Below are 26,651 nucleotides of genomic sequence, written 5' to 3'. Positions count from 1 at the left end.
GCTAACTTCAGCTCAGCTCTACACGGCGCCATGGCGCTAACACCAGGCACAACTTCTCTATGGGGACTTCAGCAGGCTTTCCTCCCTCCAGCACTCACGCTCCTAACCAGCGAATAGGGCGTAAAGTTCATTTTAAAGGAAAACGAGTGGTGTTCGCCTGCTGAGGCTCACTTTTATGACTTTTTCCAAGCGAGATGAATCCAAGTCAGGGGATTACTGCTCAAGGAGAGTCCGAGAACAAGCGCCTCACCGTAAGTTACAGCCCGGAGCGTGTTTTTAGATAACTTAGACCTTGCTGTCTAGTGAACTGGTGGTCTGCACACTTTGCAGCGCCTGTGGGCACGATGTTGCATCGGTACCTTCAGGACCCTCTGAAGTGTATGGCTACGGAAAAGCGCAGTTTTTCTTTGAGTGAGCACTTTTTTCTCTTTCATTTGCAAGGTTGAGGGTTGTTCCAGTGCAGAGTCCTCCTGCTCTCCTGAAGGGAGTCCGAGAAAGAGGAGGAATTCAGCTGAGGAGGAGAGATGCAGCCCCCGGCCTCCCCCTGAGGGCGCGGGCTCTGAGAGAGAGCCCACCAAAACGCACCTGTGCACGCACTGTCACATCGTTGTATCTGAGCTGAAGAGGCAGGCCCTAGCCCTGACCGACTCTGCTTCACTCAAGGTCAGTCTCCAGCATTTAGAAATAACTTTTCTTTCTGCTTGGTCCATCTATCAACCCCCTGTCTAAGTACTGTAAACTCTATAGAGTAAACTCATTTGTAGGGTATCTGAACTGGTTGTCAGCCTTTTGTTGGTCATGTTGCGTTTTGATGAAACGTCATATGGATCTTCATATAGGTGTCATAACCTCTTAAACTCTGACCTTGCTCCTAAAGCTCTGTAGATGGTTCATTTCCATCGTTCCATCGTTTCCTAGGTGTTTATAAAGGAACTAAAGCCAAAGTGCAGACCAACTATTTTTTTTCTCAATAACAGACAGCAGATATCTTAACTCTGGTCCTCATTCACACTTTAATGCACCACTTTAATGCACCACTGAGCTGAGCAAATTCTTGAGCATTGTCTTGAAGACATTCTCTTGCGTTCAAACATGGTGTCATCTCATGTTTAGAGTTTTAATTCTGTCACAAATAAGAAGCAGTTTACCTCAGACCTACTCCGCAGTTCCATCAGCATCTTAGACATGAGCTTTTCGATCATTTATGGCAGGGATTTCCACGTTTGTTTGGCTCAAGGTAAGACTAGTGATTAACTGCAAGAAGCTGTAGTGTGAGGGCTTGAATAATGTGAGAGGCTCCATTAGTTGTGTGGATTGGAATCCCTCACCGCTTGCCAAGGCCACATGTGAATTCCCCCTCATGTACATGATTAGGAGCAATCTGTATAAACAAGAAGAAACCAGGCTGCGAACACAGTCCTCCAGTGTCTCTAAATCATTTAACTTGGTAAGACTTTGGGGCTTGGTAAACTAATGTACTTTCTAAATTGTACTGTACTACATTTGAATGCCATCACAGAGAGCAACATTGTAAACAGTGTGCCCGTCCACTAAGCTGCACCGACCTGCATTGAAACACATGTTAAATGCAAAAACTGCAACATAGGTTAGCTTTTGTCTCTGCTACTTTCACACATGTGAGTAGCGCAAGTGCCAGTGGCTGGGAGTCTGTGGAGTGGAGCACTGTTTGGAAGTGGCCCATTGTTTTGGGAAACAATGCTTATCTCACTCCTTGTCCGTCGACCCTGGTGGGTTGCTGTGGCGGGGCGTGTTGGGGGGGGGGTGAGGTGAGGGGGATAGTCCTAGGTTTGCTGCAGAGTCTGCGGAGGAAACGGACACCCAGTTGACCTTCAGCACGCATTCAAAGTGTTCCTGTATACCCAGCACCAAATTCCCACCGCTGTTAAATATAGGCTAGCGACTCTTTATTGTTGTCTGACTTGCTGCTAAGGCTACCCTCAGGTCCCCTCCATCTCTCCTTTGTAGTGCAGTTTCAGGGGAAGATCTCATGCTTAGGTAGGATTACATGCCCTCCAGCTTGCTTTGACCCCCCCTTCTCCCTTCTCCAGGTTACTGGAGGGGACAGAGGGGGCTTTGTGTGTGTGTTTGTGTAAGTGTGTTTGTGTGTATTCTGTAGTGTCCCACTCTGTGAGCTTTTACCAGGCTAAACAGGACTCAGAGCTTACCTATATCTGCACCCCTTCTCTCCTTACCTTATCTTGTATTGCCGCCCTTCACTGGGTACTGTAGCTGGCTAAGCATGGGAACCGGAATAGAGGGGCTTTTTCTGACTGGCCATCCAGACTGCACTCGTGGTCCTGTGTGGTCTTCTCCAGGTGTGGACATGGAGGAGGGGAGGGGTAAAAGCAGGGGATTATTACTCTATCAGCCCCACTGCTGATGGCCTAATGAGGCCATGGGTGCAATCGCCATGGGAGGCTGCTTTTGGAGGGATCAGTTTCCTCATCTGAAGAGCAGAAAGGATGTATTGTCTGAGTAGAGTTGTGGAGAGCTTACCTGGCCTGAACTTCAAGACCTGGCTGGTGTGTACTTTGCTCTTTAATGCTCACTTCTGAATCAAAACTTTTTGAATGTGAATATTTTGGTATTTTAACAAGTATTTTACTGCTCATATGTTGTTATTTTCACCAGCATTAACATCAGCATCATAATTGACCTGAAATATTACCCTGGTGTGAATCAGTGGACATTAGCTTACCCTAATGATCTGGCCTCAATCCAGTGGTCCAGTGGAGTCTGCTTGAACATTCAAAGAGAGATTGCTTTTGGCTTGAATGATCCTCCTGTGGTGTTTTTGGATTCTGGCAGAGTCCTCAGTGGCGCAGTGGCTGGGATCAGCATAAAGCACTTATTTCATGTTTAATAACCTGCACAGACAAGGAGGACTCTGAGGTCTATCTTTAAAACCCCTGTGTTGGAATTTTCTTTCATTTTCAAAACTAGCAGCAGAGCCAGAGGTGTACCTTTCATTAGCAGCTCTATAACCAGAACGAATGCTCAGTCACTTTGCACCTATGTATGCGAACAGGCTGTAAGGACAAGGGACAGCACATACTCTAAAGAGGTTTGCTATAGTGTCTGGACTGAAATGCATTTAAAAAAGTCTTTAAAGTTGTGGTCTTTCCTCTAACTGTATTCCATACAGATAGGTGACAGTGATGCTCGGTCCAAGAAACGCTTGGTCAGCACCAAAGCTCTGGTGACAGGCCATTTCTTTATAGTCTTCTGCAGGGCACGTGTTCACAGGCAGCAATTAGTCTTTCTTCACACCCCACAGCTTTTAATGGGCCCGTTTTTTCCACAGGGCTTGCCCAGGGTGCCCCCCCCATCCTTTGTTTTATTATTTATTGTCAGCGATTCCTTTGGCTGAAATCTTTGAGGGATGGGCACTTCGTCTCATACAGTGCTGTAGCTCATGCCTCAATAGTTCGTGTGCTTCAATGCCAAGGCACTTGATGCTTTAACAATGGCTGAAGACTTGATGAAATGCCTGGAAGCTTAACACAGAACCATGGGCTGGAGAATACATTGAGAAAAATGACTCAGTATTTCACTTATCAAAAAATCTTAAACACTTAACCCATGACTGTTTTAGCATACTTGACATGACTTCTGAAAGGGTGATTCAAATAGTCAAAGTTATCCTGAAATTGCTGTGCTATAAGTGGAGATTAAGCAGTAAGAAGGAACCTGAGAACTCTATAGCTCAGCCATGGATTCCAGTTGCATTGTGCACTGCAATTATGAGATCTTTCAACAAGACTGAGGAGCCTGGACACCTGGGTTAGAGCAACCCTACCATATGGAAAAGAGCCTTTACCTCTTCTATTGTTGTGGGACAGTACATGGTATCAAATTCTATAAGATGAATTGGTGCTTGGAGGTGGATGGTTTTTCATCGCTATTGTATGAAGAGGAGGTCTGAAGTGGCTGTCATTAATTATAATTGGTCCATGGGTCTACAAGGCCTCTGTTGTGACCAGTAAGACATTTTAAATTCCTTCATGTAGAAGGTTGAAAGCACCTGAATCTCAGGTTGAATGTGACAGGAGATGTTACGAGGGCCTATTTGCCTTTCTTTTCCTTCAGTGGTCCCCTTGAACTTGCTCTAAGCCCTCAGAAAGACTGTTGCAAGCATATGTGTGGATGAAATTGGAAAACAATTTGTTCATTATGAAGACTTATAAAAGATTCTGTGAGTGTATATGAATGTGTGAAGGGGAGGAAATGAGAGAGAAAATAAGGCTGTGCATGAAAGGTCAAGGGGTTTGGTCACTGTGGAACAGAATATCAGGAAAAGAGTAAACTGGGTGGGCTGCCTTTATTAGACTATGTTATGGCACAGCCAGACTATGAACCTTGAAGTCTTAGCCTCAAGCGCTCCGGCCACAGATGTGCATCTGATATCTGCTGCACGCCAAGCTGTCCACAACTATCGGGATTTTGTCAGTTCCATTCAGATTGGCTCTCCCCACATGTGTGCTTTTTTATCTGTCCAGCGAGAAACATGTTTTTGCAACCAGTTGCTCACTCGGCACGCATGCCATTGCAACAGCAAGTCTGTCAGAAGAGGACAAGCCGCTCAGAACATTAAGCTCATTTCCAGTGTTGCTAATTCTATTTTTGGGGTTCACTAGAATAGATTTACATGCTTCAGTGTTCTAATAAGACATTATTGTCTAAAACACTCTGTTGGAGCTCCTGTGTCTTTAAGCCCTGCCTCCCAGCGAGCCCAGTGTGCTCTGATTAATCTGCTCACCCACTCTGTTCTGACTGGTCAGCTACAAGAGTGGTTCCGCCCCTCCAGGTGATGCTTCCATCTTGTAGTCTGCAGATATCCAGTCCTGAATATCAGGTCAACATCTTTTTGACATGGCTACAAAACTGACCAGCTCTTTCTGGTTGCTGTGCATTGTGTGAGGATGTGCCAAGCTTGCCGGTCGGTGGGCAGCAAGTATTGCGTTATGAGATTGCATCATCTTGTAACAACAGAAAAGGGCTGGAATTCCACTGAGATAGAGAGTTACTCCCTCTGGCGGGTACTATGAGCTTTATAACTTTACAGAACGTTTACATACATTAAAAGCTACGTAACACACTACAGGAAAGGTAAAAACCAGGAAAAGCGTACTAGGTCCCCTTTAAACAAGATGTTGTTACGTGTTAGTAGATGCACATTCCGATTTGTTTATAGTGGGTCTGTTTTTGCTGTGTGCCTTTACATGCCAAGGTGAAACAACAGCACTTTCCCATTAAAGTAGGTAGTAGTAACTGTGTTAAACAATGAAATGCACCCAGACTCACTGATGGTAAGCAGAGGTCTGGATTGAGGGACTATGGCCCAATCCTATTTCTTATTTTCACACCTACCCCCGGTTTTCGAGTGTCACCTTGCCCCTTGGAACTGAGTTACAAGGGGTAGTCGTTGAAATCTTCCCCTAAGAAATGGGACAACCCTCAAATAAAAAAGAACATTACTTAATTAACAGGCTGCTAGCGGTGCTCTGCAGGCAACCCTAGGAGCGTAAAGTTCAGCAACCTTCAAAGAGTCGGGGATGTGACAGTTATTTATTATCACCCACCCACCCCTAATTCTTCTGTGATATGAAGCTGAAGTCAGCTATTCGCCATGTTATTAACTTACATGTATGCTAACATACGCATTTTATCATGAAATGTTCACATGATGTACAGGGCGGCTGGCTTTTTCAAATGGTGTACAAAACAAACAAAAATGATATACAAAAGAGTTTATGTTATTTGAATGACGGCTGCATTTGTAAACCACATTTTCAACCCTACGACAGCTAAATGTCAGAATGCCCTGGTCACTTTGTTTCCATTTCTTTATAACCCGTAATTAACTGAGCCATGTGATAAACTAATGCGATCCGCATTTGTTGTGTTGTGGCTACATGCCTGAGGGAAGTAGGTAAACCGCTGCTTTGATGACTCTGACGACAATTATTTCCTCACACCCTGCGCAGAGCAGAGCGATGTGGGTTTCTCATGGGAAGGCAGGCCAGTTGAAGGGAAAGGTAAGCGCTTACTGGAAGCCCTGGTTCGACAGGCTCAGCCCATTCTTCACCTGGAGCCCTGCAGGGGAGGGTGCCCCCGCACATGCCTCAGCAGCTGCAATAAATCAATCACATTTATGGGTCCTAATGGTTTCACATTCAGTTCTCCTCTCTCGTGCTCTGTTTTCTTAGCATTCAGTGCTTGCCGCTTGGCGCTGACAGGGGTTATAAAGCTGTTTTTCAGCATCTCTGTTGTCTTAATGTTCACTAGGAGAATTTTCATTTCTGATTTATTTTGGGCGGCCCGTTTTTGACGTTGAACAGTTCATTTATTGCATCGTTCAGAAACAGTCTCAACTGGAATGTGACATATATGAACTTTATATATGTATATGTACACAAGTGTCACCTGTGTACAAGAGTAGAGCTGATTCCTTGTACCATAAATATCACCCTTTTGACATCCACACATTCCGGAGTCAACAGAGACCTTGACACGCATGTCTGTTCAGACCGAGCCATTCTTTTTCATAGTACCTTCTGGGTGAAACAGTGGATCAGCTGAATCCAAATGGTGGGCGTGCGTAACAGAAGAGAGTGAATACCCAGCAGAAAGTGGACACAGATGAGGGCAGGTTAAGGGCACCGCTCTGGAGATGGGGTTTTTCTGCATGCCCCACTCACCTTGCTTATAACCTTTCCACTGTCACCCCAGACCACTGAGTTGTAGGCGTAGGAAATGATAGAGGTTCAGTGAAATGTGTCCATAGCTGATAATGTTTGCCTGTGTAAATCCTGGTAAATGATAGACAATCAGTAAGTGTTTGAACTTGTTTTTTGTCGGAAGCTGTTCAGAGATAAGTTGTGTATTTAGCAGATAAGCTAAATTGGTACATGCAGTGTCTCATTTTATGATAGAGGGATAAGAATTTGTAGACACTGTATTTGTTTTATATATCACTTCTGTAATATCAGGTCCAGGAACGATGGTAGAAATGAGTGCGACAGTCTGGAATGTTTCGAAACAACTTGTTTGCTGTGTCATCATGTATAACATCTGGCTTATCAGAATGACTCGCACCTCCGCAATCAGCAATACTGATTAAATAGATCTTATCATTGTGTATCACTGATGAAGTGCTAAAATTAACAGAAAAGTAAATCTTTAATTTTTTTTTTTATTTTTCCCCATTTTTGTAAGTACTCTTTGGGAAAAGGTTTTTTTGAGTGTGAGAGAGAAAGAAAAGCATTCATTATTCAACTTTTGGCATTGTGACCTTTTTCTTCTAGCCCTCAGCACTACAGCACAGTGAAAAGCAGTACTGGGCAAAAGTCAGCGTTCACCCTTACTTTCCAGTCAAGTTGTAAAAATGTTTTTTTTTTTCCAGTGTATTTTTCCACTCCTCCAAAGTTCAGTCTTAGAAGTTGCTTGCATTTTCCGCTTCTCATGATCTAAGTAATCCCAAAAAAGCCCATTCAGTTATGTTGAGGGTGGCCAGTCCATTATTTTGAGAAACGGCAGCTTCTTTGTTTGATTTGAATTTTTTTGCTATTTCGTAAGGGCTTCTTGACAGCTACACATCCTTTCACACCTGTAGTGTTGAGTTGTCTTCTCACAGTGGAAGGATGGACAGAAACACCTGTGTATTTTTTTAGAAGCTAGAGTGGAGCTTGATTTTCTCCTCTCTTAAATGCTCTCTGAAAGCCTTAGTGCTATTTGTCTGATGGTGACAGTTTTGGTGGTCTACCAGGTCTTGCAAGGTTCTTAGGAGTCCCAATTTCTCTGTATCTTTTAGTCTTTTTTTGAACTCATAAACTCCTTTTTTTCCAACTTTCTTAGACAAATGAATAATCTTCATATAATCTCCACAGAAATCACCTGAAAAATGTACATAATGGCCATTTGACTGGCAGTGTAAATGTAGGGTGGTCTCTGACTTATGCATATACATATGTGAGGGTATGCATAGACATACCCTCACATTATTTATGTTTTCTTCAATATGAACATGCACTGATTGTCTCTGACACAAAGGGATGTCTTAGGCCAAGTTACACAGCAGGTGCAGGGACTAATGCACTGATGCCAAACTGATCTGCAGTTTCAGATATTTTGATCCTGTTGATTGACAGGCCTGTGTGAATAGCAGTGGGCCTGCACTTCAGGAGCTGAGTTTGAATCCTCTTCTGCACAGTGTGGTTGCGCACTGTGTCCACTAGAGGCGCTAGACTATTATTTCAGACACATGCTCAGTCATTTACTACACATGCAGAGACCAAAAAGCTTCTTATGAAGACAAATTAGCATATTGTAAGGAATATGTGGTAGGAAAGATTGCCTTTAGACCCTTTAACAGGTAAGGTGGAGTCTTGTATTATTTTAAAAGTCTTATGTTATGTAGTAATATCACATTCCACATATAAATGTTACTTGAGACTGGTAGTGGCGTGTGATGGATGGTTTTCTAGTTCTGTTCAGAGCTGAGCTTAAGCAGTGTGTGTGTGAGAGGAAACAGCTCCTCACAAAGCCCTTTTCTGAGGGCAGAGAACTGTGCAACGTTGTTAGGTTTATTGGTTATATACTGAGCAAGAGAGTGTGAGAGAATAGGAGGGAGTGAGAGAGAGAGAGACTGCAGTTGTTTAGGGGTTACCTCTCTAACTATTTGTTGATTGGCCTTTGACCTGCTCGTCACTTTTTGCGCTCTTTAATGTGATATAGGGTTTCAGTGAACTAACCCACAGAAGGACAGGTGTTCTTTCCACATGTGCAAAAGTGCAAGCACACACACACACACACACACACACACACACACACACACACACACACACACACTCACATACTCACATGCATACATATTTTGCGTATTGCCTGGGCTGTATATACAGTGGGATCCAAAAGTTGGAAACCAGTACTGAAAATGCTTCTATTTTGCATTCCTTTGTAATTTAATACAACAATTTTTATTACAAAATTTGTTATCAGTTTGAGTGAAAATGATAATTTATTAGTATTTTGGTATGTCCTTCTTTTGCTTTAATAATAGTTTGTACTCAAGCTGGCATGGACTCCACATGTTTAGGCAAAAGCTTCTGATGAGTAGATCAAATCCACCCAAGAGTTGCCTGAACACGAGCTTCAGGGATGAGACATAAAAAACCTTTTTGTACTAAGGCTTTAATATAGTCACTGTCACAGATTAGCTAAAATTTGAACAGTGATGTAGAAATAGTGCAGAATCTTAATTCTTATTTTTTCTTGATTTTACTTTACATCAAAACTTTTCCCCAAAATGTTTAAACGTTTGTTTATTTTTAGGTTTTACCTTCTGAAGTCTAAGTACGTTTTCTTGATTTTGGCATTTCTTCTTATATTTGTCATTAAAAGTACTTGCATATAAAATGATACCCATGTGTTTCATATCAAAATGCTCTGTTATCTTCGTTGCTACTTTCCAAAACTGCTCCAGCAGCTTCAGTAGCTGGAAACTCTTTGCACGCCATTTCACATGCGTCTCTGATGTCAACTAAATAATGAATGAATGGCTTCCGATGTAATGGGTCAGTCCTTAGGGATTTCCTGAGTGTCCACTGGTCACAGTTTCACATAAAAATGTAGACGGACACTTGAATCCACCCATTATGCATGGTGAGAAGGAGATGACATGTTTCTCAACCCTTCTTCATAGCCTCTTAACTCTGGATGTGAGTCACGTACGATCTTGCAATAAGATGGAGTCTAAAGATTCGAGAAATATTCAAACCATGTTTCTGTGCTTTATTGTCTGCAAAGATAGAGGAACATATATGAAACATCTAATTTTAAGCACAGGTGAGTTTGTGGACCCCAGAGGGTTAAATGAGAAAGTCCCAGGTTGTGGCCCCACACTATTAGACCACAATGTATATATTGTTATTGTCTTATTAAAACCTCATAACTCACTTTTATCCAGTTTTGAATTTTTACACAGTTTTTATCACCAGCTGCTCTTTACACTGTGTGAGGATTTCAAAATAAATGACCAATAAAGATTGCACAAAATTATTTTCAAATCTTTGTCACATTAACTTGCACTATAACTTTCCTGCTTCTGTAAGGCTACAATTTTAGAGATACAAGCTTTTACAATATTTTTATATTTCAGTTGCAGAAAAAGTACTCACTACGAACACTATGAAAAAATGACTATACACCAAACTTTTAAAGCAAATCTGCACAGAAATATCTAGTTTTGAACTTGAGGTTTTTTTGTGAACCATAAGATTTTATTGACTCTCCATGACTTTTAGTAATAGCTTTCCTTCTCCTTTGCTAATCTGTTTAGCGCACAGTTAGGTCTGAATTTGTCAATGCCAGATGTTGATCTACCTTTAGTTCATGCTTTTACTGCAGCTTCTGATTTTGCACCAGTTTTCACATGAGATGCCAAAGGTCTTCAATGGTGAGTTATACATTCTACACACATTAAGTGTAAAGCCATGAAGTGGAAGCATTAAGCAGCAGAGTGATAATCTAATGTCAGATAGCAGAATGGAGCTGCAGGCATCAGTCACAGCCCAGAGAGAGAGAGTGAGAGAGAGACTGAGACTGAGGAACCAGAGAGAGCAAGAGAAGAACGAGCACAAAAGGAGGGGAGGCAGAAGAGATAAAGTGTGAGAAAGGGTCTGTAAAGATGTGCAGAGAGAGTGTAGAGGGTGAAGCCAGGCATGGAAAAAGAGTTTGCTTAAATCCTGATTCTCAGTGCATTCTACTGCAAGCTGGCCACAACAGGAGGAAACTGTTCTGTATTGGCGGGCGTGACACGGGAAACAGGCTCAAGGGGGGCTTAGGGCTTTGTGTGTGTTTGTGTGTATATGTTTGTGTGAAGATGGAGTCGCTGGATAAGGTACACACCCAGTGAGTGGATTTTTTGAGAAGAAAACACTTTCTGGAATGTTTCAACCAATGTAATGTCCATTCTTTCCTTGCCTGGTCCTGCCTGTCATCAGAGCAACGTGATTGCAGTGCAGATAAAGACAGGAGCAGGTAGGACAGTGTAGGTCATCTCCTGCTGGCTCCGAAAACTTAGATTCTAAGATGTCTAGCTTTGTGTTTGTCTGCTGAATGACTGTTTTGTTTTTACAGGCTGTCTGTTTACATGGCCAGGCACAGTACATCACACAAACAGCTATGGCTAGGGGTGCACTGATAATGAATTTCTTTGGCTGGTTCAGATTCTGAATTGTTCTCTGCCAAATTGGTCTGTTTTGCCTGATTCTTAATTTTTTTCAGAAGCTTTAGGCAACAAATACAATAATATTGTTTATTTGCTGTTTTCCCAAAGCTCACACTTTGCAGGCTAAATAGACAAACTGATATTAAACTGATACATTAGCCAGAGGGAAGGCCAAACACATGCACGGATGTGGATGCACAGCATTCGAATGCAGCACACATATTAATGACTGGTTTACATTTAATAACATCATGAAATCTTACCACAGATGGGCCCAAACAGGGCGTTAATGTTTACCTCAGTTATCAAACAAAATTGTTAAAAGTTCCTCGCACCTTCAGGTTACATCATCAAAAAGGGAGTTTAGTACCAGAACATCTCACTCTACAAAGTACTGTGGCTCTGCTGTTAGATGTAAGTAAGCATGTTTACAACAGATGTAACAACGGTTAAATGTTTCATTTTTGCTGGTATGTAAATACACATATTAAAACATTTAAAAATACACATTTTTATATTCTTTAAAAACCTCCATCACAATTTTTCAATCAGTTTCTTTTCTGGCAAGACGTTGCTTATAAAAACTGACACACGCTTTTTAAAAGCTCGGTATGTTCAACATCAACCGCAACGTATACATCAGTAAATTGTTTACAGACTGGCCATTTATATCTCCAAATATTGGCAATCCTGGATAACTAATGACCATGCTGAACAAATCAAACATGTTGTTGCTTCCACTGCCAGTGAGATGTGCACACCATGATTATTTAGCTCCACAATAATCCAGTCTTCTAGTTTGGCCTCCTAGAATAGTGAGCGTATGCAGAGAAAGATTAGTAGTTTAAATGAAATTAGAAATTAATGAGAGCTAAACAAAAGCTGAAAGCTCTTGGCTGTTTCTCAGTAGAACTGTTAAACCCTTCCATTAATACCAGCTCCCGGACTGTAGATGATTGGCATAAAAGAGACATCAGCTTGCCAAAACAAACTGACTCTTGAAAGCTAGAATAGACCATTACAAAGTGGTACAACTGGCTGTAACAAAGTACCACTGTGTATATGTATCTAGGTTTGTTTCATCTGCCTGTTACACATTAGAGGATCTGCATCAGGTTTGAGTCAGATGAGCTCCTGAGTCTCTCAGCAGCTCTTATGAACATAAACAAAAGCAGTACATTTATATTAAATCTTAAAGTAATTGATGGGTGACTGGAGTCAGTTAGGCCTGTCACAGTAATGAAATTTTATTATAATTATTATTATAACTTAATTATCTTCTTTTATTTAGTGCATGCAACACTTAAAGTGCAAACCTAAAAAGTGGTTAAATTGGCTTATTAGCTATCATGTTGATACTTAGTAGCTCCCAGCTGACAATTAGCACGGCTTGAGCTCAAATAAACAAACAGTACTCACTGCTGGCCTCACAGCACCAGACAGTAGTTTTTGTTGTTTTTGTAGGACCCATGATGTGTCCCAGTCAGTTTTTTCTGATTTCTTGTGTTTACATATATTTGCATCTGTAAAAATTAACTAAATATACATTCTGTTTGTTGCAGCCTAAATATATGATTGTAAAAGTAACTGAGGAAAATAATATCAGTCAGCTTAAAGCATTTTTTGTTAAAACTGAAAGAAGTTAGCATTACTGAGATGGGAGAAAAAAGAACACGCTAAAATATAGTGTCTGCTGTGAGTTTAAACTAGCGAATTTAAACTAGTTTAATAGACTTTAATAGTAATTTAGTATTCAGAGGTGTCGGGTTGGACTTTGCAGGAGTTTTTTTGAACCACAATTTATGTCTTTACATATTAACGTCATATGCAAAAGGAAAGTCCTTCTCGATGTTTAGGTCTTAAATACAAATTCAATGTTATACAGTCTGAAGCAGAACCGATGTAACAAAATATTTTTTCACTATGTGTGCAGTTACACATTTCCACCAGAGAGATCCAAATCCCCAAATATTACACAGAGCAGCTTTAAAAAATTTGACCAGATGATAATGTTATAATTGTAACAGTACTGAAAGATGTGCAGCTACATTTGCCAGACCTGCTAAGTTTGCTTTGAATAAAGCAAACTAGAGCTGCTCCGGTCTCCGGCATCAAACAAAGAGCTGCATACGCACTTGTGTTTCTCTCTCAATCTCAATGGGACACTGTCAGCAGAGCTATTCATTTCTCCCTCTAAACTCTGGCCTGTTTCATAGGAACCACACTGATGTTTGCCTATTGAATGTAAACACTGTGTGCTGGGACTGTGTGCATGTTTGTGCATTGCGTGATGCGTCCTTGGTATGCCCTTATTTATTCTCAATTGTTTGGAGCTTGCACTTGTATGTGGGCTCCATAAATCTGGGCATGGAAATGCCAGTCAAAGTTCACGCCCAAGCTCATTTCACGCTTCAGGCTCAGCCGCCATGTGTGGCACTCATATGTGTGTGCGTCTCTTGCTGGGTGGCAAACGTGTGGCTTAGAGAAGAAGTATTCTGCATTTTATATGATAACTGTTTTCTTCCATTCTTATATTTTCTTTCTTCTTAAAGAGGGATGATTTGTCTTGTTTCTCTTAGAAAGCTGCTTTGTTCTGCTTTTGTATCGGAATGCACTCATTCAACCATTTAACACAAAGCATCTTCGCTCTGACAGGCTTTGTGTGGTATTCTTGTGCACAGATCATAGAACCCCTATCAGTTTAGACTCTGTCTCATGTTCTCCCTTCTCCATTATCTTAAGAGCAAACAGTTTTCAGGTATTGTCACATCACAGGTACCGAACATAAGGTACACTCATGTATTGCCCCAGCTGTTGTGAAAGCTTTAGAGCCTCCTGTCAAATAAATTGATTGCCTAAGGTTTTTTGCAGTCACGCTAATTTCCTTACAAAGCACAGCCAAGTGTCAGGTTTTATAGGTTCTACACTGTGAAGACTCTTCTGTGGTCTTTGATCCCAAAACATCTCTATCTTCATTCTGTGCTGGATGCCTGGAGCTCAGATAAGATAAGCTAGAAAGCAAAAGCTATGGAGCATCACGGTTTGCTGTAAGCTATACCGTCCTGTATGCTGATAGGTTATGTCTTGAACTTGGGTTAGAAAAGATGACACAGGATAAACCATCATTTAAAATTCCATACAGACATTTGCGTCAAGTACGTGGTCTGTGTGCCAGTTCTCTGTTGAGCTGTATGCTCACTCAGACAGTCATAGACAGATTGAACCTGCCATTTTGCTCAACGAAGAGACACAACAATCACTTCAAGTTATGTTTCTGTAAATATGACACTTACTTACTTTGTTTTACTGTTCACATATGCAGCCCAAAATTCTCAAGAGTCAGAGTTACACTTTTTGTTGTAGTATTACAGATAAATAAATATAGTATTATTCTGGACAAATCTGGACATTTTGGACATCTTGCCATTAAAGAACAATGCACTGAAAGACAGCAAACATCAAAGCATGGCAGTGTGAAACAATTACAGTCTACCTCCACTGAAAATATTAATACCAGATATTGGCTTTTGACAGAAATACTCAGACGTTATCAGTGAGTTACTCAGTAGAAGTTGTTCCGGTTCAGAGTTTCAGTCAGTCACATCAATGTTGAGCAAGATGAAGGAGAAACTAATCACTGCTGTCTAATTGCTTCTTTCTGCGAAGAAGAAAAGCAACAGCCAACATGAGCATTCATGTTTTAATGAGTTTCCCGCTCACACGATTCCTGGTCTCATGGACATCAGTCTCTTGCCACAAACACGTCTCCGCTCTTACAAATAAATGTGTGTGAAAGAGTTTGTTGGCGTGATACCACAGAATAACAGCCTTGAGAACTTTTCAAGCAATGGTTCTTTAGAGAACCATTTTATGTTAATGAGATGTGCAAGTGAGAACTTTTTGAAGTTTAAAAAACCTTCACACCTGAACGGATTAAAGGTTTTTCCTTAGGAATCTGTCTGACAGTCCTTGCTTTCAGTTCCTGTATGTGCTGTGTCTTACTGAGATTTTGCTCTGCCTTTAATTGCCAACACAAATGAAACTCTGAAACAGGCCCAAATACTGTCTAGTCATCAGTCAAAGTCAGTCAAGTTGTAGTATAATCTTCAAGATGTTTTGCCAAGGGGCTTCATTGTTTCAAATGAGTGGAAGGAACGTTCCTTGGAATTCCTTTGCTAAGGTATGTTCCCACCACATACTTGTGATGAAGCCAAGACAAGTTCAGCTGCCTTGACTTATTGCTCCTGGACAATTCATTGACTTGGAAGACTGACAGCCTTCACAATACAGAATATTCACAGATACAGCTTTGTGATAAACTAGTTTACTATACACTTGGTCTTTCTTTTTGCCAATTTGCACAACATTTTACAGTATCGCTGCGGAGTACAGGTATGCGGAGTATAGATATTCTGCCACGGTTTCTTTTACTCGCCTCTTTGGGATCATTTACTCTGCCACTGTCATTGTCGTTGTTCACAGAACCACAAAACCCTCTCCTTACAATGACAATGTTTATGATGTCACTCTTCTCACTCTCACTTTATATTACCCAATTTGTCACCATAGCAATGATTATTACTGTGCAAGAGGCTCTATATTACCCCCTCTTTTACCATGGCACTGTTTATGATGTCACTGTGGAACTGTCCCTCTCGTGCAGGCTTTACTTACTTTAGCGAGTTTTTATGATGTCACAATGACAGTGTCCTCCCGGAGAGCTTGTGTTTTATCCCCGCACTGTGTCAGGTACTTTAACTCACACCTCCCTTTATGAGCCCCTCTGCTGTCTTTCCCACGCAGACTATTGCACTCCAGTCCTCGGAGGCCACACACGTGCCGTTAAACGGAACAGACAGGACTTTGACATGAGGCCGTGAACTTGCAGGAGGGCTCAGAGCTTTGACGCTCCGTTTTCTTTCTTTTGTTCACATCCTTGTGTGCCGTGCTTGATGTTTTATTGTCAGAAGCTAATTGTCAGCCACTGTGACACTTTTTTTTGCATTATGCTGGGCTCTAATAAAAAGGGAGTGGTTGGTGTGAAAGTGTCTCATGCCCTAGTTTCACATGGTATCTGAACCATCAGTGCATCAATGATAAAGGCCTTTCTGACTCGCTTGATCCTCTGCTAAATGAGCAGTTACTCCCTAATGGGGCTCCCTCAGCTATCAGAATGTGTTTTGGCAGTTATAGCATGTTTTGTCTGGATGAAATTGTTTGTTGATGTGTGCTAGAGTCAAGAACAGCAGAGATAAATCTCGCTCTCGCTGAAGCAGACATGTTGTTGTGAGTGTTCCTAAAGCCACAATTACCCATAATTCTAACCCATTTTGAGTTGGAATCATTTTCACTTTCAGTGGCTGAGATCAATAAAGACTTTGATGTGTTGACATGGTGAGCTATTAAATACCATAGGTATGCCAATTCATGTCCATTTGTAATCTATTCTATATCGTTTGTCTCAAACTATTGTGTGATACACACTGTGTTATCATTAGACATTGAAAAATGTCAGTCCAAACTCTTTGAAGTGTACATGTTTTTTCCAGACTGTGGTTTATGCAGCTGCCTTGTATATTCGTAGCGGAACTCCTTTGAATGCAAATCAAGGAGCACATCTACAGCTACACTGAAATCCTTCCTCCTGCTAAGAAGTTGCCATCCTGTGCCTGTGAGATACCTGCTGGGTTTTATGGGTCTGCCCACAGGGGAAAGATCTGTCCAGTCAAGGTGTCCAGCCGTAGGCTAACTACTGCCCCCTCCTTTCTTTCTGGCTGTGTCCTGAAGGTCTTCAGGTTGTGGGAAACTCACTTACAGAAGGACATGTAGTAGCAGGGGTCCCTCTCTGATATCCTCTGCATGTCCAGGCAGACATTGCACCATGTAACAATCCTAATGGTCATGCGCATCTGTTCACACGTTTAGTTGGTATGCAGAGGGGTGTTTTTTGTTGGTAATAGTAAAGAAGGACACTGACTTTGCACTTTGTACTATGGAGTGATGTGTTTGGCAGAATAGCTGCTAGCTAAGTACGTTGTATTTCAAAATTGCATTTGTGGGCATTAATAATTGATTTACATTAAAATCAAATTTCATTACATTTGAATTTACTAAGTTACTAAATTAATGTGTTCTTTTCTTTCTTTTATTCACATGATTTGTTCATCAAATCATCCCTTGGGCCTTTATTGCACCAATCCAATATCCTTAAACGGTACTGGCCCAGATACTGACCTTATTAAAAAGATCTGATATCAACCCAACATGTCAGATGCATTTGAAACAGTTTCTTTGTTACGCTCATTCTAAAACTGTAACAGTACTAGACATGTTATGTGTGATATTAAATATGCACGGTAACAGGAAATTCATGTCCCATCTGGTTTGGAGCATGAAAAAATGTAGGACCTCACAAATACGTGTATGTTTGCATGCTGTGTGTATGTGAAATAGAAGGCCTGAAACCATAGCAAACACACCCTAAATAAGAGCTTTCTTTAACAACCAGTTTGGAAGACTGCTAAGAGGCTAATCAAATAGTATTCAGAGTTAGACTTGAAGTTGAAATGTTTGCTTAAAGATACAGTGTAAAGCCAGACCATTAAGTTAAAATATGTTACCTGATTGTCTGTTACAAGCTTCACATGTCAGTGGAGCTGATATTAAACAGTTAGCTTGATGCTAATGTAATGTGGGAAAAGCTATTATACTGCTAGTAGTAATTAGCATTGTTGTAGTGGAGGATAAACAAAAGGTATTTATGAAGTATAGTATAGGTCATGTGCATGGCTGATGCACATTTATAAGTATAATGTATAATGTATGTATGATAAAATTAAATAAATGACTCATTTTCCCTGGTTAATTATATGTTGGAGCATTTTCACAGATCTCAGAAAGGGCTTCATTGCTCTGTGTGAGGGCTTCCCAACTCCAGACCCCCAGGCAAAGAGGCCTATGTAATAGTTATAGTCAGTTAGCTTCAATATGTGCAGAGTGTTTATTTTATTTTTAATGAATATTTATTAACTACCCTCACAGTGCTGATATTTTAAAAAATAATCGAGAATGCAGTCTTATTTGTAGTTTTTTATTAAATATAACTAATATAACTATAATTGTAAACAGTGATAAAATGTTGGGTAATTATCATAATTTAAAATCTTCATATACACACAAACAGTATATTGTTCAGTAGCGTATTTTGGCAAACACTTCTTGTACATTATCTTACATTGGAATTGGTATCAGAGGAGAAAGGAGAGCATCCCTAATTAAAGATGTGAGTATTTGTTTTCTATCACATTCTGTTTTTTTCTCAAATATGACAGGAAACTGTCAAAATGCAGTGCAACGTGGGGCAGACAGTGTGACTTTTGAAAAGTGGTTTGCTGTCAGTGTGTGTTTCTGAGTGTGTACGTTTTAGACTGAGCGTTTAAGACAGTTTGGGAGTGGGAGAGGGGGTCTGTATGCGCGTGCTAGACAATGCTTAATTGACTCTTAAACAATGGGCCAGTGAAGATCAGAGAGACTTGCGAAGGGGTTTGTTGTGTCTCTCAGTGAGTAGCTTCCTGAACACATGAAAGAACACACACTGCCCAAAACACCAGCGCAGAGAGACGAGGAACCCCTGTCAGCACCTTCCTACGGCCTTCAAAGAGATCAAACGCTGCAACCCCAAACACACACTAATGCATAAATCCCACCCCTACATACGTGGAGACGGCCCCAGAGACATAATACATGAAAACATACTTTCAAACAGACACAAAAACAAAAACACACATATCTCTGCTGTTTTCTCCTCAGTCTTGCTTCCCTTTCACTCTCTTAAGTAGCTTGTCTATAGTGCAGTAACTATCGATTGTTAATAGAGCAATCTACTGAATATTTTGATGATTAATTAATTAATGAGAATGTTTTAAGAGGCCAAACATAAAAATGACTTATTAGTACAATAACAAACCATGCAAACCCTTTCAAAAATCCCCCTACAGTAAATGATTACCTGATGGATAATATGGGTGGTCAGCGTAGCAGTGTTTATCGCTTTTGTGATAAATTGCAATTTTTAAAATACTATTTTCTGTAGGTATCATCAGTACTTAAAGAATACTGACCAGCTGCATGTTTCATTACAAAGAGAGCATAATTTGTCCTGTTTCATTGGATTTATTGCAGTGCAGAATATGATTCTGAAATAGACGGTTTTGTCCATTCCAACTAATAAACAGTAATAATGCATTAGGATTTTCAGACATTTGCTCTGTAAAGGATGTGTTAACTTTTTTTAACTTAGAAAGTCAACAAAACATGTAATTTGACCAGAGGTGCCCAAACTTCTGCATACGACTGTATTTGTGTGGCTGTATTGTACCACACTGAGACAGTCATGCACCCTTAATGTGTTGATGAATAATGAAGCTAATAATGAAGCTTGGGGCTGCTAAAGAAAGAGCTGATCCACAGTCAGTAGCAGAAAGTAACTAAAGTGACAACAGCTGTGAAAAGGATCGGTGGGAGCTCTTTGTTAAAGTGATAAAAATAACACCGCTGCAGGTCGCACCCGCATAGGCCTGTTTTCAGGACTGTAGAAACAGGCCTTCAGCCAACGCACATAAATACAGCACTTTCCTATTCTGTCATTTCCTGTTTTTGCAGGAGGTAAAGGGGGAGATAGCTCACTCGCACTTAGCACAGGAGGTGATATAGTGGAGGGCAGTGGCTGGAAGCTGTCCTCAGGTAGCACACGCATGGACACACACAGCCACCCCGTTAATGAGCTTGGCCTGCCGCTGGTGTTTAGGAAAGGAAACGTTTGTGGGAATGTGGTTAATCATTCCTGAAACGGTGCCCTCCTTCCCAGGATGGTCCCCTTGACCTGCGCACAATGCATGCTTCCGAAAGTGCCGACTCGCTTTTGTTTTTCTGTCCCATTCCATCCATCACTCTCATCTGACTTGCTCTGCGTGGGGAAGTCAACTCCTCTGTTCACACCTAACTTCCTCCAGCGGGAATTTAGCCTCTATGATGTCTACACGTCACACACAGAAGTTTCTCATTCCATTCCTTGACATCCTCCGCAATAACTTGTTTGGGTGGAACCACATCTTGGTACACCTGTCTGTCTGAGTTAATTCATTTAGCAGATGATGTGAATTTGAAGCATGTTAGGAATAAGAGAATGAAATTAATCTAATGTTTTTTTTTTTTCATGTTTTCTGAAAAATTATAAGGCAGAGATAAATAACTCAAATGGCCTGAGTCAATTTGTCCTATGTCACCCTCCCACTTTTATACATTACTTGAAATGTATGGATGGCTGGCAAAAAAAATATAGCTTATATTATTGATAATATTTCCTATTAAATCTCCCACACTATTTATTTTGCTTCATTGCATGCTAAAACAGAGAGCAACTGCATAAAAGAAAATGCACTAAGCTGTGCCAAGGAGAGTCTGTCAGTGTGCAGCAGTGCTTAGTGAAGCAGGTAGCCTAACACGGTTTGTGTGCCTAGTTTTATATGTGAAATTGGTAACTTTTGTGTTTTGCTTGTATTGTATTTGGCATACAGCTTTTCAGTGTTGGTCCCCCCACTTGTTAGACCAAATTTGCACTCTTGGATTCCACACAATGGTTTTCTTGATTTGTGATTTCCAAAAATCAAAACATGAGCCCCTTTCACTCATGCACTTTCCTGTGGGAAATTAGTGGTAATGAAACTTATTGGGGTTGTGTGAACTCAAGCCATAGAAAATAGTGACGTCTTGATTACTGCCTGCAGAGCACAACGTTTTTCTATTACAGTTTTTAGGTTTATTAAGTAAATATAAAATGTCTCTAGGGGTTATATTCTACATAATTAATAAGGACATACCACTCAATCGAAGTGGCAGAATCTGCCTCTTGAGCGTGCATGGCTGCTACTGCACAGAAGAGATGCAACATGGCCAGCAAAGCTAATGTTTTTGTAAAGCTTTTGTTTTTACCATAGACAGAACAATCAAACAGATCAATTGTAAGCACATTGTACCCCGTTTTACATTTGAGTTCGTCTTACACTGTGTAGACAATAACAGCTGAGTGTCTGTGCATTGGCGTGGGTAAACTTCCATGTCACTGTGCGGACTCTTTGAGTTCAACTTCAAGCCCTATTGTTTGCTAAAAAAGTGTAATATTCAAGATACACTAAGCAATATTTATACAAGTCTATGTCATAGTGGAGTTCAAAAATTGATCAGTGTCTAAAGTCAGTTAAGCTGCGTAGTGTACAGAGAATAATGGGACAAACTCCATCACTAAATCATTATGTTGGGTTTGTTTGTGTTTCACTTAGTTAAACTGTTTACATGAAATGCACTTGACAAACAGACGGAAGGGTGGCTAATATTTACTGATTAAACATTAATAATGATGCTTCATCACCAGATCTGAAAGTCATGTGTTGTGATCGTCCTTTCCATCAAAGTTGGTAAAAGACTTTTCTGTGATTTCAAGCCAGAGATGCCGACTCAGCCCCTCTGCCTGTGTAAAACCATTACACAGTATGGCTGGAGATTCTTAGATTCCTAATTAGGTAGGAGATTAATTATTAACCTTGAGAAAATCAACTGTCACTTTATCTTTGTCTTTTTAGCCTGGAGCCAATTCAACCCAAATTGCCAATTTGTTTTCAGAGGCAATTTTATGCAACCTGCTTGTACAAAACTGTCATGGATGCTGTTTTCTTCCATTACAGATACAGCATTGTGCTCACACCCTCTGAGCAATGTGTGATCGTTTTTTTAATACTTTTAATACTTACATTTGTACAGTCTATATGTTGTTGCTGATATCATCACCTTTTATCTCCAAAATGGCCACTTTACAGGAGAATGAACAACTTGTAATGTAAGATACTGTAACATGATCTATTTTTTTTGTATAATTTTGGACTATTTCTTTTGGTCTTTTCATTACAAAATGTTAACACTATGCATGGGAATTTTTAAATTATGCAAACAAGTAAAAAACAACAAAAATGGAGATGGAGGTTTTTATGCGACAGTAACGTTATGAAAAAGTAAGCTTCTTACAAATTCAATGTTTTTGTGATGTCCCAGAAATCAACACATTTACATATATCCATCTTTTCCACCTACAGTAGTCTGTTCCACTCATTTATTAGGCTGCTGTTTCAGCCTAGACTGCTTTTTGATTGAGGCGCAATACAAAGCAGCCAGTCATAACAGAGGTAATTTAAGTGTATCAGTCTTAAAGGCACATTAACTAGAACAGCCTGTTTAGGTTGGACAATGATCATGTAAAAATGAATTATGAATGTTTTTAGTACATAAAAACATCATAAGACAAATGTAGGATATGGTCCCTTTAAAGAGCAGAACCAATATAATTTTGGGTCTGAGGCCAGACTTTCTGCTTCCTGCAGTCCATGAGAAAGTGAGCCTGGACAGGAAGTCACAATCTTGTTGCACTTCCTGTTGCCGTGCTGTTTGGGTGGAGAGGGTTTGTTTGAGGCTTTCGGAGTGCCAGACCATGTGCAAGCACTTCACTGCTGATCATCAACATACACAGACGAGAAAAGGGATGATATTGGTTTTAATGAGGGGGTGACTGATGTGGTGTGGCTGACTTTCATGTTTAAATATAGCAGACATATATCAGTGACTTTATACAGTTTAGTGAGTGGTTATGTATGTTTTGCAGGGTGGGTTTAGCGTCTCAGTGGATTAATGTCAGTCTTATGAAGCTGTGTTATGAAGTTGTTAATCTGTCTGTTTATGCCGGTTTGTGTCTGTGTGTACTAGAGTATTGTAAATCATCTGTTAAATAAGCAGTAATGCAGCTGGTGATGTGGTTTGTGAACTGGTGCTGACTAATATAGTCATTGCAGAGGGTAGAGGGGAGAGGGGAGATGAGAGAGGTCAGTGCTCCTGAAGGCTGGACAGACCTCCACAAGCTGCACTATTAGCCAACCTTTGACCTCTGACCCCTGAGCCTGCTAGTAAGCCTTCAAGCGCAGACTGAGCTTATGCTTACGCATCCTTTAGCCCACATTTATTGTGTGTGTGTGTGTGTGTATTTGTAATGCATGAGTAAACCATATATAGATCTCAGTTGTCAAGAACAGACAGTGTATTACGTTAACCCTTCAATGTCAACCTGAATTCAAAATTGACCCTTTTTTTCATGTTTATTCATGTCCCTGGTCACATTAAGGACAAAAATCATATTTTCTCGTAACCTTCCTTCAAAATGTAATGGCTACTGTAATGAGTTTTGAGTAAATCACCATGCACCAATGGGTGAGGAAAAATAATAGGAACTAGAGAAGCCCCAACATTGTTATGGCTGGAAATTGCACTGTTTAGACAGGAAGAGAAAGACTTGACCAAAAGAAACCAGATTAAATACTTCTACAATAAATTGTCAAAAGACTTTATGACTATTTTTAATAATAATGAAAGCAGTGGAAGGTGAATACTTTGGCAACATGGATCTATTTCACTGTTTCTATGAGGAGGAGACACATGATTTGTGATCACTGTTCATGGCAAGTATTAAGACGGGTTACGGGTTGAATACAGAACAGCAACAGAAGCAGAAAGGAAAGTCCCCGCTAACATACTGACATCATCTGTTTGTGAAATAACAAAAAAATTCACAAACAGCAGTGCCGAAGAAGAACTAAAATATAATAGAATTCATTGCCTTGGATGATCAAGTGTTCTCTCTTGTTGAGAACGTTTGATTTTGTGAACTACATTCTGTAATAATTTTAGTAATTTTTTAATGTAAACTGTTCTTATTTGTCAGCTTTTTGATTTTTTGTCTGAGTATGTCCTGAGTTTCGAGTTTCATTTCAGCTCATCACTAATATTAACTAATATTATCATACTTCACCACCCCCTCTCAGCACCCCTCCCTATCATTAAGTGAAAACACTTCAAAACGTTTCACTGAGAAATATGTCATGGTATGGAAGAAAAATGTGTTATCATTTCAGACTCATGTTGACTTAAACTCAATGGGTCCATATGTTGGCCTAATGGCATAATATGGAATTTCTGTGCTGATTTCAATAACCAATAATTAACTTTTTGGAATTTCAAAACAAATTCACAGTGTAATTTTTATATGAATTGTAGCGAGATATGCAGGTTATATGTCTGCCCTGCGATGGACTGGCGACCTGTCCAGGGTGTATTCTGCCTTCCGCCCAGTGACAGCTGGGATAGGCTCCAGCACCCCACCGCGACCCAGAAGGATAAGCGGTTTAGATGATGTATGTGTGTATGCAGGTTATATACAGATTGCAACTCTAAAGATGGATAATTGATTAATTTTACATGACCTCTTACATTGACCTCTGACATACTGTGCACCCCTAAGAATAATTACAGTAGTTGCAGTAGCTATTGAACAATATTAACTGAAGATTAATAAATAATAAGCCTGGTTAAGTGTAAGAATCATATCATGACTGTTCTTTAAAATAGGACTACAGTTGTTTAGGACCACACAAGCTGGTTTTAGAAACCACAAAGTATAGGATGGTATATATGGATCTCTAAATGCTTGGAGGGCTGAGGTTGTGTTTCGCTGGGTGTGCAGCTGAAAAGCTAAGCAGTAGCTTTGGCAGTGTAGAAGCCATTAAAGTAACGTAATGGTCACATACAGTAATGGGCCCACATTCATATGCAAATCAGCCTGGATTCAGCCTTGGCCCTGCATGCTCTCTCAGCTCATACTGACACCTGTGACACCACGATAGGAGACATTCTGGGCTGCTTTCATGTTGTAATTGCTGCAGTGGACAGAGGTTATGCAGGTATTCGCTATAGCACAGATGTATCAACCTTTTTTATTCACACATTGGAGAGAAGCTCATGCAGGTGTTGTGCTTCCACACCGTGACAGATTAGCCAGATTCAATTCTGGCGCAGAGCTCAGGTATAGGCAGAGAGTGAAAAGGACAGGAGAGCTTGGAAACTCCTGGTATATGAACATTTATGTCTTTCAATTTCTATATTCGATCTATAGAGCAGTTTTTTTTTGCCAGAACAAACAACAGTCTTGGTGCCAGTGAAATGAATCCAATTCACTGGCAAAAAGCAGAGGCAATCATCCCCCTGTCTGTGCCTTTTCTTCACACTGGGCTTTTCCTCCCCTTGTGTAATTTTGCCATTTCAATTCAGCCCATTATAACTCAGGGCCACCCTCACCCCTCTAACCTCTGTTATTTGAATGCACAGCGGAGAGACTTTTCTTGTGCAGTACAAGGCCGTTTGCAGTCTCCCCCATTGTTCCTGTCAGACGCAGTGACTAAATGACCATTGTCGCTATTCTTGATAAGTAAAGCTGTTAACAAAAAAAGGGAAGGAAAAAAATGGGAGGAAACCCTCTTTTACAACCCTTAAGTGGATTAGTGTGTGCGTCTGTGTTTGCTTGTCCACGTGCCTGGTCTAGATAGAGATGGGTTCTGGGGATTCTCCGTCTCTATCTGAGCATCTTTATTGAGTTTGTCTAGACGTCTCTGTAAGCCTAAAGAAAGCATTCATTCCATTCATGCTGCAGGGCCTTTACGTGTTTCTATCAGCAGCTCCACTGTCTCCAAATACCTGTGACACAAAGAAAAACCTAAACAGTTGAATAATGAGAAATTAGAATTTCATTGGCAAATGCAGGATTCGCATTGTTGCTCGACCCACCGAATTATCAAGTTTAATTGTGGTCTATTGAGGGCGTTCAGCCAGTTTATTTACTGGTTAATGCGCATGTCTTGATACCTCAACCAAAAATATAATCGTGCTGTTGAAAGACTGGAACTTGAGTCAGAAAGATTGGTGGTCATTGGTTTGACGTGATGAGAAATGGTCCAGAGTTTTTAAATTATAGCAGTATGGGATGAATGTCCGTATAATGCATTGCCTAAATATAGCACAGTCTACTGAGGTTTATTTTTGGATCTCTGTAGTGTAGGATTAATTTTACATGGGGGAGGTGCAGTAATAAAAATATTCCTGGAGCATATCTGTGAATTTAGTCCTCTCCAAATAAACCATATCCTTAATTTTTTCAGACTGCTTGCTCATGTGTCCATAAGGACTGCAATGGTTTTTTTACCTACTATAAAACGAACTGTACACATAACCTCAGGTTATATTAATACAAATCGCCATGTCTGTAAATATTCCATCATATCCTCAGAATTATTGCGTTCACTTAAGACTGCTAGGTAGGTAGTTAAGGTAAAAAAAATGCCAAACCTTCTTTTTAGCTGAATGTGTTGCATATGGAACTTTTTACTGTGACAGCAATGCATAACTCAAGTAGCCTCTCCTATCTCTATAACTTATAGCGAGATGTCTTATCCAATGTGAATTAATCATAAACAAA

At 40.4% G+C, this 26,651-nt stretch overlaps 1 protein-coding gene across 1 annotated transcript in view; it reads left to right on the top strand.

Moving 5' to 3' along the window:
* Window positions 1-26,651, top strand: part of kif26ab (kinesin family member 26Ab) — a 99,694-nt gene continuing 73,043 nt past the window's right edge. Inside the window, exons 1-2 of the mRNA XM_036593134.1 lie at window positions 1-251; window positions 442-663. Of these exons, the coding sequence (XP_036449027.1) occupies window positions 195-251; window positions 442-663 (279 nt within the window). The 5' untranslated portion in view covers window positions 1-194. The remainder of the gene's footprint in view (window positions 252-441; window positions 664-26,651) is intronic.

This window comes from Colossoma macropomum, unplaced genomic scaffold (genome assembly GCF_904425465.1).
Source record: "Colossoma macropomum unplaced genomic scaffold, Colossoma_macropomum, whole genome shotgun sequence".
Classification (NCBI taxonomy): domain Eukaryota; kingdom Metazoa; phylum Chordata; class Actinopteri; order Characiformes; family Serrasalmidae; genus Colossoma; species Colossoma macropomum.
Note: the sequence above shows the minus strand (reverse complement) of the source record. Positions and strands in the feature narration are given on the sequence as shown.